At 30.7% G+C, this 12,967-nt stretch overlaps 1 protein-coding gene across 5 annotated transcripts in view; it reads right to left on the minus strand.

Annotated features, from left to right (window-relative positions):
• Positions 1-12,967, minus strand: part of Traf4 (TNF-receptor-associated factor 4) — a 62,688-nt gene that overhangs the window by 26,752 nt on the left and 22,969 nt on the right. For 3 of the 5 annotated variants that reach the window (XM_008197722.3, XM_008197731.3, XM_064354753.1), the window contains exon 2: positions 5,843-5,894. The exons of 1 other annotated variant lie outside the window; for it this stretch is intronic. In XM_008197722.3, the coding sequence (XP_008195944.2) occupies positions 5,843-5,894 (52 nt within the window). Of the gene's footprint in view, positions 1-5,842; positions 5,895-10,237; positions 10,378-12,967 lie in introns of those variants that run through there. One more of the 5 variants, XM_008197729.3, reaches the window with a different exon arrangement.

The following is a 12,967-nucleotide window of genomic DNA, read 5'->3' on the forward strand; positions in this document are numbered from 1 at the left end:
TTATCTGGTTCATTATCAAATAAGCAGTAAAACAATAATATTTAAGTATGGTATATTCTAACTTAGTGAATTATGTAAAGTAACTCAGTCAGTCTCCCATCGAATTTTGAACTTCTTGAATAAAAATTGTAAACCAACCAAACATTTCTTTTAATTAATAGCACAATTTTATCATATTTTTCTAAAGTTTACTTTGTTAAAAATTAAAATAATGAACTAAATTTAAGTTTTTTGCGATTATTTCAAAAAACTGTACGAGATAGATACAAAAGATGTTATTAAAAGTCTGCATGAAAATTGAATTTCTTTTGATTGCCATTGAAAAAACAGGGTCAATCCATTTGCAAAAACTGTTTTATAATCATTTTTTAATCCTCATATTCGAAAAATCATAGTAGCCTTGCAATTTGACAGTTAACAATTTTGAACATTGAGAACACCCTTCGAACCTTTGGCTATCAAGTGCAAAAAGAATTATTCACTTATTTTAAAGGGTTCACGGACCGTGAAACTTTAAATGATAAGTACTAACAACTAGTGTACATTTTACTCAGTTGTATAGGTGATTACTGTTTAAAATTTCAAAGTTGGCGCCAATATCTCGTAGTTCCGGAAATTGAGCCATTTTGAAAGTAATTTAGTTGTACTTAGAATGGTCGATTTGGATTGTATACAAAATCTTAAAGCTCTAGCTATATTAGAAGTTAAAAAGTTTCTAATGTGGTTACTAAAAGAATCAGCCTGTATACATCAAATTTTCTTTCAGATATTTGTTCAACAAAATAGAAATGCGCAACTTTGCCCTAATTTAATCAACCTCGTATCGTATCTCTTATAATAGCTGAGATCCCCATGGATTGAAAAACGGACACCCTGTATATTAAAAATTGTACTAAATTTTTTGGATAAAATGCAACTAGAAGTGACGTCACGTTCATTCCTTTCGGAGAGCAGTGGAGTCACCTCAAGTCGCTGGGTCTTGGTGTAACCCAGAAACAAGCAGAAACAGCAAATGCTAAAGTCGCTGCATTGGAGTATTGCTAGACCAACGTCCTTGCGACTACAAGAACGGGTTTGGAACGTCTTCGAACGACCTCTCTACTTATTCACAAGCACATGATAATTGCGTTAACTCTGCTATCACTAATTTGCTGTACATATTTGTCCGCTAAAAATGAGAAACCATCTTCATCCAGTTTAATGTCTTCCAATTATCACTCTTTTGCATATCAATACTGGCGGAAAAAAACGACACGAGGGCTGTGTACATATCAATCAAGCTGGGACACTTTTTATTTCGAGCTGGAGATACGACCAGAGTCTAAGCTCTTAAATAAACAAGAGACAAGACTCGGAATTCTTTTGTGGAAAATTTTGAATTGGTATCAGATTCCGATTTGAATGTGAAAGAGCTTTAAGCTCAATAATTGGAAAAAATCTCGAGTGACTTAGGGGTCAAATATGCCGGTGCATGAATCATTACTTCGACACAAAGGCACTGAGATTGTGCGTGAAGAATGGAACTGTTTCACCGTTTTATTATTATAGTGCGACGTGGAGATATGTGAGGAGCAAGGGTGATTTTTTATAGAAGGGTGGATGTAAAGTGACACCACTCAAAATAACTGCTAATTTCGGTGGCGCTGGGTAAAAGAGGTCTCGGATTATTTGTAAAGAGGGTGAAAACAGCTGTTGAAAGTAAAACGGGTAAACACTGTGGTGATGAATGAGTGCTGCTACAGCCTTCATACATTTTCAAACAGTTTTTTCCAAGATTCTCACTTTGATTTTGAACTGTACAAATTGGTGGCACTACTTTCAGTAAATTGGTCAAATCCGGTCGCTGCTTTGGTAATTTGATCGTATCCATTCACTGCTTCAAATAACAACGAAATTACCGAAAGTTGTTGGTTTCGTGGAGTCTTCCCACTCGAGACGAATTTTCTCGTGGTTATCTGGTTGTAAAATATACAATTTAATTGCTGAGATGTCAGTAATTTGCAGATTTTCTACCTCCACTGGTCAGTTACGAGGATTAAAAAATTCTACTCAAAGTTAAACACTGTTAAACTGTTCTCAGATTTTTTTACTGATAAAATGTAGTTCCCACTTGATTATAATTACCCAATTTTGGCATTTCTTAATACATAATTACAGGATTACAAATTTCCTTTCTAAAAACTCAGATTTTAGGTTATTGCTGCAAAAACATGCTTTGTTTTTAATGTTCTGAATGCATAACACGATTCATTGCTTTTTGAGCGTTTTTTGCATTCAGTACTTCTGTTAAATTTAAATTTTTTCGAATAATAATTTCTGTAATTTCATGTACTGATACGTATTACTAACTTCTTGCGTCTATAATTCTGAACGGAAACTAAATACAGTTTTATAATTTATTAAGTATTTAAAATCAAGAATGAACGAAATTAAAAATTATAATCATGATAAAAAAGAATGACAGTTAATGACATGGTGGTCAGACAAAACAGCTCCAAATAATAAGCTAGCAGGGTGACCAATATCTCAATGTTGCCAATAGATTTTTTTTGCCTCAATCATTAAAAGTCACCCGGTATAGTTGTATATTGTATGAAATAGATGGACAGTTTGTAAATTAACCTGTTTACATTTTTAGATACGAGCCCCCTGTATCAGCTAAAATTGTTTTTACAGGGATTATTTTACAGAACAGTGTTTCCGAAATAAGCTACAAAAAACTTATGTTTTATTTTATTACATTTTTGTATAAACCTTTAAATACTGATTCTTTTAAGCTAAACTCGATCTATTTTGCTCATTTTTTGATTCACTTTTTAAAAATTGAGTAGCTATGCTTACACCGAAACAAAGAACCATAAAAAGTAAAATTAAGTCTGCTTAAAAAAAGCTTTAATGCTTTAATATTTATTTGAAGAGTTGCAGTAGATAAAAATAGTTAAAGTAGATAAAAAAAAATTACTTTAAAAGTTGAATAGTTTAAAATTTTTTAAAGAAATACCCTATTTTTTATTAAAAATATTAACAGCTGAGTGTCTCTTAGTGAACATTTAAAAAATATTTAAACTGAATATTTAAAAAAAAATTCAACTGTTGTTACAGTAGTCAAAAAAATAAATTTTCAGTCATAATAATAAGTTTAATGCTCGCATTAGACAAAGTTTTTGAAAAAACAAAGTAGTGAGAAAAAAAAACAAAAAAGATATTCCATTTAATTTTTTGTTATTTAACTTTTAATAAACTTCTTTATTTAATACGTTCTTAAATGCATTGTGTTAGACAACACTAGTACACTATAAGTTTGAAATTTTCTCTCTAAAGTGGTGAAAACTGAAAATCTTTGATATCTCTTTTAGTATTCTTATTTTCGTGTAATAGGTAAATTAAAAAAACTCTGTCAAAAAAATTAAATTACTATTTCAAAAACTAAGCAGAATCGATCAAGAAAAGTTTAAGTTATAATTATTAAAAACTACATCCAGAAATGCAATAAATTATACTGCGGTTTGACTTTCGACAATTGTAACCTTGATTTCAACGTGTAAATGTAATTATTTAATGCAATTGTTAGAAAATACCCTGTATGGTCTAACACAATTTGTCTGAAGATGAAAAAGGCCGTTCTCGAAACTTTATGAATAAACAGTAAAGCTGACTATTTCTTTTCAATTATTCCCAATCTCTACGAATCCATCAACAGATATTAATATTATTTTTTGTACTTATAGTTTTTAGACTGTTACCAACCCATCAGCAAAAAGAACTATATTATCAAAAAAAATTTTTTTTGAGATTTTCGTTGCAAAAAATATTGTACCTAACATGTTTGGAAAGCAATTTCCCACATTCGCACTTCATGCAGCACTCGCTGCGCTTGTATAGCAATCAAAGTGCTTATGTGGGAAATTGCACTTTCCAAACTCGTTAGGTAAATAACTATTAATTGTAGACTGATTTTTAAAGTGTAACTTTTGACATAAAATAATAGAGAGATTTTGATAAATTGCATATCAATTTCGTAAAATCCAGTGAATCATGTTCACCTATTTTTAAAAAATAAAGAAAACAGAACTGGTGTCTTTTTTAATGTTAATAATGAATTATATCAGCCCCCTATTTAAATAATTTTAAGAAATCAAACGATTTTTTTTTATTTTTCGTAAATTGGGAAGTGTTAATCTAATATAATTTAACATTAGAAAGTAATAAAAAATGTAAAAGATTCAAGTTTAATAAATATTTTATGGATGGTTGAGAAGATTGTTTTTTTCTTAATTATTAAATATCAAAAGTTTAACGTTTCGTTACATCATAAAAATACTATTTATTAGTTGTCTCAAAATTATAGAAATGCTAACGTTGCAATTTCTCAAAAATTTTGTTGTTATAAAATATTCCTTTACTTAAAAAAATAATAACTAACGTATTTTATAGTTTCAATGAGACATCTAACTAAGGTACTGAATGCATTCTTAACAAAATTATTAAAAAAATAATAATTCGGTAAAATGCGACATTGGCATTTCTATAGTTTTGAAACAGGTAATATGTAATGTTTTAAATTTTGTTAATTCTTCTCTTTCTGACAACTTATTCAAATGACTTGCAAGCAGCAACTAACTTTTGCAAATTAGAAAAAAAATCACTTGTAGGAAATACAGTTTGTGTATTATAATTCCATTTGTAAAAGCTAAAAAAATTAAATAAATCACTTTATCCTTACTTTTAAATTGACTCTGCAATTACTCCTTGTACCTACAACGCGTGATTTTAATAATAATATTAATTAGCAACAATTAACATAATTGCATTGCAAATAGAACAAATTTTTAATCACGTCATTTTATGTCAATTCCAGTTGTATGCAGTAAATTTATGACACGTTTCACTACCATATCAAGTGTGAAAAGCTATCATAACCAAATATTTCAAATAAACAGGGTGCTATCTAAACCAACAACCAAGTTATATGCACAAATCGGCCCAATTTTTCGAATAACAGTCCCGCCGACCCCAGACCGGTCCCAAGGCCATCTTTAGAAAATTTGTACCATCTGGGCTGTCAGTGCCCAGCAGATGTGCACACGCCGGAAGATGGGGGATGAACCATCGAACACCCCCCGCCACAAAACAACACCACATCGCGATTAAAAATTCCGACTTGCTGGAAAAACACATCGTGTGAACATGGCCGTGGCGGCACTTCCGGCGAATTACACATTCCTATGCGGAGACAGTCTGGTCTCGTCCAGTCCTTGCCTTTTTATTATAATCATGTGACCATCTTACACAACGTTGTACAATCATTTTGGACCACTTTGTCTTTGAATAAATTAATTAAGGAGGGTGAAATGTTGAACGGAAATTGGTGCACGTGTTCGAAATGTGTGCTCCTTTTCCTTTTGTTTGTCTTTATTGTTCCGGGATGGAATTTCGAAGTGGTCGATCGGTTTCAGACATCCTTGAGGGCGGACCAGATGGCAAGAAGTAGCAATAAAGAGCAATTATGTGAAGGGTTAAGTGAGTTCCAGCTGGGTTTAATAATAAATTACGAGGTTCTTGAGTTGCGTTTATGGCAGAACCCCCATTTAACATCGTTTACTTAATTGTGTTAATTTTATACAGAAATGAGGATATTAATTCTTTACGCCTATTTATAATCCTTGTCTGAGAGATGGAAGAGATTCGATTTAAAGCGACTACTTGAAATACCCCGAGATTTATTGAAGCTCGGGCTCGTCGCTTGATCATCCGTTGAAGTCTCTTTTGTCACGTCACGTTCAAGAGCTCAAATATGCCTCACATTTGTCACTATCACACTTAGAATTTCCTTTGTACTTACCTTGGCGTAATCGATCGGGACACTGCTCTCCGGTCCAGTGAATAAACCTTCACTGAAAAGAAAAAATGAAATTATTGTTTGAAATACGAAATGCAACCACCACATACGCCATATGTTTGCGAAAGGCTTTGTCGATCGATAAATGAGACGATTCGAATCATCACGCAAGCATATTGGAGAGAAAGCAAATATGTACACATATTGTTACCGTTTTTGTGCCTGATAATTACAAATGAGGGATAATTGTAGCGGTATGGTGGAGTCGGTGAGTGACCCTTGTAAAATTTCAGATTGTGCGTAAAAATCTAATTGCTCTAATTGGATCAGCACTGGAGCAAAAACAAAATGGACGGATGCGTTCAATTGAATCTTATTATTCAATGGGCAGAAAATTATTCATTGTGGAGCGGTATTGTACCGCGCGTATCTTAATCTTGACTTAAATTTGGATTATTCTTGTTCAGTGTTTGGAGAAAAGGAGTCGATTTATTTTTTGTGGATTTCAAATTTGATTTTTTTCAAAAGTCAATCCGGAATTCAGCAGTTTCTAAGAAATCAAAATTAATTTCGATGCTTTTTTTTGTTGCAACAATTTTGTTATCGGTTTATAACAAGTAATGTTACAGCAAACACAAAGAATCTTATCTAGTAGCAGAAAAAGTTTTTTGTAGTTTCTCTAACACAGGACATCTTTTCCGAGCAATAAAATATATTTTACAGAGTGCTATGTAAATTGATCAAAATCGACCAAAATTTCGACTAAAATCTTTATTATTTAATCTTTGAAAAGAGCAACAATTAAGACGATTAGGCGATTACTAAGAAAACAAACACTATTAAAAAAAATAAAAATTCTGTGTTTAATTATCACCATTCGGGAATTGGTCCGGTACTTTTAAATCACTCTGTATGTATTAAAAACTTGGAGAGAGAAACTTATGGAGGGAGCATTTGGGTATGAAACCATGGTCGTTGCACAAACACTTTTTATATACTCTTTTCCAAATTAAATGATATCTCAGTAGATTGTGGAAATTTGAATTTAAGTTGGTTATATTGCTATTTTTAGTATCTTCAGATACTACTTCAGTTGGTTGTATTTGTTTTCCAATTAGATGTGTCAAAACTGTCAAAAGATTTGTCACTTTTGTGTGGTGTGTTATAGTAGTGAATTATTTAATTTAAAAATCAAAGCATTTTATAAGGTTCTAGTATTTTTCAAGCACTGTGACATTACTTTTTCTAAAGTAACCTCAAATTTTCTTTGACGTTTTGAGTTTTGACAATTCCCCAAACGTAAACGTAATTTTATCACTTCTAGTACAAAACGTAAAGGTCGTTTTACACAGTCATGGCCTACCGTGATGTCTTTTATTTTGAAAACGAGTATATGAGCCCTTTCAAAGTGCGCTCGCTAATTTTCTTCTCTACTAGAAATTTCAAAACAAGTGGTGTAGTTAACATATCTTAATTTTGGGGGCACTTATAAACACACCATTGTAAAATACAGTTCATTAAAAACACTAACCGTTAATCCCAACAATTAACAAAACTACGTGTCATTACTTAAAACTACCATAAAGTATATGGTATAATCTGACGGCATAGAATTCATGGTATGCCTATGGTATCAGCTGATTTGTAGAAACAGCTTCAAACCTGCAAACACTGATTGTAATCTTAAGCGGGAAATTCACAAAGGTTCTAAACTTAACGTTGACGCTATAGGGCACCTTCCCTCCACAAGTTTCTCCTTCCAAATTTAATAAAAAAAACATTTTCACGTACATTTTGATTCATTGTGGTGTATTTAATTGAAACTAACTTTTACAAGAACTTTAATTAAAAAAATCCACAACTGTATTGTTCTGAGCAGAACAGTGAAACCTTTTAATCCGACCATGCTTTAACCCGAAGTTTTTGTAGCCCAAAAAAACAAGTAAAACGAGTCATAATCCGAACAGTGCTTGGTAAATTATTATGTTTTCTAAACACGGTGATTCTTAAATAGACCGACAAAATTTTTGTTGGAATATTATGTCAACGTTTTCTTTGTACACCATAAAGTTTTACAACAGATTTTATCTCAATAAACTCTTTAGTTATCTAATTTTTAAAATTAATTTTTGATTCACGACTTTTTGAAATAACAAAATCAATTTGTTTTTTTTTAATGGATACATTAAATCGGGCATCACTAAACAGCTCAATTTTCTCAAAATTAAATGCTATAACAAATAATCAAATCAAATAAAAAAATTCAATTACCCATGTTTCCATTAAAAAAGGTTTTAGATAAAAAAATTAAAAAATAAAAGGAAGTAATTTGTACTTAGTCCTAAATCTCCATAAGATTTCAGTATTTTTAGTAAGTTCCATAAATAAAAACTGAAAGTATGATCTGTTTTAAATTCGAACATACACCTATATACACAATGACTCTATCTCTGATTTTATGTTATAATAATCATCTTACTCTCGATTACCTAGATAGCTACATTCAAAGCAAGAACAATTATTTTTTTGTGTTTTTCGGTTTAAAACTGATTATATTATACCCGGTATACCAGTTGTTTCCTTTATATAATTAGTAGTAATTACGAAAAAAAACGATAATCCCTAGAATCAGTACTAAAACCCTTTTATAATTAGTTCAGCTTATAAAGGTTTTACTGTATTGTTTTGACTCTAATTATAATAAATGCAATTTTTTTTAAATACTGTTTTAGTTGTTTCTTATCAGGTATTTGAGACATTAAAGGTAAAAAATAGAACATTCTGGTTCCTAGGTCTGTGGGGATTTCTATTTAGAAAAAATGTCAAAAATGTATCATTTACGACTGTAGCCTCCTTATTATTATTAATTGATTATTATTTTTTTAAATATGGATGCAGACGTTTTTAAATAATATGTGCTTACTTAAATGAGAAAAAAATGGAATATTTTTTATTAGTATTTTCCCAAGAATTTTATGACCTATCTCCCTAGTATTATTTAGTGTCTTATTTTATGCTTTTAGTGATCTTTTTTAGCATATTTTAAAGTCCTAAACTTCGGTCCCTTATTTTATTACTTAAACGAAGTATTAGACATCCTTTTAAGTTATGTACAGTCACGATCAAAAGGAAAGGCATTTCCACCAACCAGGCCGGATAGAGAAAATCCGACTAAAATCTTTTGGGTAATAAATTTCAACATAGAGGTTTGTTTGCAAACTGTTCATCTTGTTGACACAACATCCAGCTAATTTGTAAACTAGCCAAATGTACGCATTAACCGTATCATATCGAAAAGATTTGTAGCTGCGGTTTTAGGAGTGTCATTCTTTTTTATAGTGACTGTACTTAAATTGATCCGAGTTACAATTAAATCAAATAAATTATTAGATCGTAAGTGTGATTTGTATTTTTGATTGCATTTAAGAAAGTTTCAGGAGTGTACTAAAATGGACCCCTTTATCATTTTTTACGTGTATCGGGTTCAGGAATCATTTTAATTCATCCGAAATTATGTCTGTAAAAGTAACTTTATGCCTAAAATGTAAATTTGATTGAAAAAATCATAAACACACAAAAAGAAAACATGGAACTATAAGTGAATAAAAATAAATACGATAAAACCTCTACACTTCGAACTAATTTTTGCAAGGATATCGTTCACAATATAGAAATAACTTTTTTTGGATTAAAATGATGGAGATGGATTATGGAAAAAATATGATTTTATCAGATTGTTTCTGAAACATCTTCTAATTATTTTTTCGAGAAGCAAATAAATTAGGTTGGTAAAACACGCTTGTATTATACAAACTTTTGCCGGACCCTGTACGTGGTCTATTTTAGGAAAGGTGTGAATAATCGCTTTTAGAATCATAGAGATTCCACTTTATTTTGGTCAGTGACAATTTTAGTTGCACAAAAACTAAGCACAAATTTTTTTGTGTTCACACAAATTTCAAAAATATTTTTTTTGTTTTTTGTTTTTAATTAAAATAAAATTGAAAATTACATTTGTAATTTTTTTAACAAAATAACATGTTGCGAGCCATTATTCTAGTAATATTCCGTGTAAAAACGACTCTCCCTGAGTCATTTTATTTAATTAATTCATAGTAACTCAAACAAATGTCCCGTCTTTATTACCATAATAAATAACAACAAACTAGGTAAATGCAGTTCAAATTCCTGCACTTGTTTGCACGAATCGCATGAACTATTGCTTCACCTCTAATTACAGTCATTTCGTTGCACCCAATCCCGCAAAACACCACTGCATTAACACACTGACGCAAATTGCAATAACAAACACCAATTAAAATAAAGGCAATGATTTATCGCGAATTAATTTATTTAAATTTCAAATTAAGGATCAGTGTCCTCGAGTGAGTCACTTACCCAGCAAAATCATAGACAAGTCCCACAGGCATTTTCGATAAAATATAATCTCACATTCGAAAATCGCGAAAACCAACTTTGAAACTGTTTACTCTTGCTGCGGCAGTTGCGAACAGCAAAGCGTGACTGTTTAGTAAGAGCAGGTGAATTATAAGTCAGGTGAAAACCTCCAACCTAACACCGGATGTATGGCGGGGAATGGTTTTCAACAAAATGGAAAAATGGTTATGGTATATACAGACTGAAATTACATGTTGATGGAATTAAAAGCTTATTAAATTATGATTATCCCTCGTCCACATCGGGAAACATATTCACATACTTACTAAAAAAAGCTTCAACGAGATGTGTGGGTCGACGCCTTATATGTCCACCCGTCCATAACAGTAATAATTATTACAGAAAGTGTTTGATTCTTCTTATTTTATTTATTGTTTTTGATAGAATTTTAGTCACCATTATTACGTGTGACTAAAGCCCCCTCAAAATGTATAATTTAACGTTTGTGGGGGTGGAAAATCACGTGAACGGAAGTGCTAGTATCGATTTAATTGAAACAACTCATAATTATGGTATGATGGGAAAAACGCCTAAATTATTTACTTCACTTACTCATAAATCAATTTGAAATCGTTCGAAATCAAAAAAAATATTTTATACCAGAACGTGATCTTATCTGGTTATGTTTTATTCATTATGTTTTAATAACCCCGGCTTATTATGTTATAACCAGTTTTCTTTGCTTTAATTTGCTGGTGGTTTTTTCGAATTCAGTTTTACCATGTTTTACTTATTTCTGATGTCGGTACTTGTTTGGTATGGGAAGGACGCTATTAAGGAGGATTTGTGCGAAATTGCAAATCAGCCACTTTCTATGAATTAATAATGAGTAATTGTTGAGCAAAATCACTCAGTTGTTGCAGAGAAATAGCAGGAAGGAAAAATTAGAGTTGAAGTTTTTTCTTATTGTTCATAATGTGGATTCTCGGATGTAGACACAGTTTGGAAAGTCGCAGAAAAAATAAGTATGCGAAGTATACACTTATCGGATGGACTGAATGAAAAGCATGCAATCTAGCGTTTTTCATTTAAACTATTTGCCTTCATAAAATAATACATTGGTAAAGGGCCGCTTATATTAGTAACGTAATTATGTCTCGAGACTAAATTCTTTGTTTTCTTTCAGAGACGTGTGTGTAAATGAAAAGACAAAAAGCGTCTCTTTAAATAAAATATAATTTAGATTTTAGGTAAAATTTAGCTAATTTAGCTCTTGTTCCAAATTTTTTTGCTCAAGCTCAAATTATAATTTCTCGATCCGTTTAAGCAAAACTTGGTAAATAAGTTTAATTTAAAAAAAGTTTATTTATTTGTGCTTTTTCCCATTTTTAGAAAAAATTATAAAAAAATCTGTTTCTTACTCGAAATAAGCTAAATCTGACAAAACAATGAAACTGACATTATTTTTTGACCTAAATAAACAATTAGAAATAATTTCTCAAAATAAGTGCCAATTATTACTACTTTTATTAATGTGACAAGACACTAGATACGAATAAAAACACATACAATAATTTTATTTTTGGAAACCCTTTTAACAGGGTTTAATCATGGATAATGTTTTCTATTCAAAAACAATATTATCACTTGTTCCATCCTTAATTGAATATATATTATTTTGGTCAGGTCAGGTCAGGTCAGGTCAACGTATTTTGATCGCTAGCACTATCACGTTGCAATTTTTTCAAGATGCGTTCAAATTCAAATTACGAGTATAACAACCCTTGTAAAATTATGTGAGAATCTCTGAATTTTAGAATTAGTTGCAGAATAGTTGAAAATTACTTGACATTATTGGGAGTAATTGTAATTAACGTAGTAATAAAATTTCATTAAGTTTTTGTGAATTAAATTATTAAATTATTTGTGAATTATTAATTTTTACACTTAAAAAAGTAATTATTATTTGTCATAATTCGACGAGTGAAAAACCCTTACGATATTTTTTCCAAAATGTGCATACTGTCTTCTAAAATTTTTATCAACCGACCTGTTGAGAACCACTGTGTGGTTTACAAAATGGGCTTAGTGGCAAATGGACATTTTGAGAATTTTTCAAAATTGTGACTAGCATGTTCTGGCATGAATTTCTTTAATTTTTTTTTTGTAAAATCTACTTAACAAAACACAAATTAGGAAGTGGACCAAAAAGAAAATTTAGTCAGTGGTTCTCAAAATTAGAGACCTTTTAAGTTCAGAACGATTTTTTGAGAAAACTATGTATTTTAGATACACAAAAATTTTACCTAATCGATTCCTTTTGCTATTCTTTATCTACCTTCAATGTTTTGCTAAACAATTCCCTGACAGGCTGTATAGTAAATTATACTTAAAAACGAACGAGCAAAACTGTTTGGAAATAGCTGAAAAAGCATCAATTTATTAGAAAATGACAATTTTGGCAGTTGCTTTGCTTTTTTAAAATAAGTTAATTGTTAACAGTTTCGCTGTTAAAAAAGTTCAAAAACGTTTGGAAATACGTACAAACTCGAAAGTGTCAACACAAAAATTCAGGGATGTTGGATCTGTTTATCGGGATGATATACACAAGGTATTGCTTTCAAATATTGTTTAATAAAACAACAATTTTAAAAAATAAATTTATTACAGTAATCATTTCGTTGTCAAAAGGTATGGAGTTTTCCATACCATTATGTAAACGAAATGTTA

The sequence above is a fragment of the Tribolium castaneum genome, chromosome 2 (assembly GCF_031307605.1).
Source record: "Tribolium castaneum strain GA2 chromosome 2, icTriCast1.1, whole genome shotgun sequence".
Taxonomy (NCBI): domain Eukaryota; kingdom Metazoa; phylum Arthropoda; class Insecta; order Coleoptera; family Tenebrionidae; genus Tribolium; species Tribolium castaneum.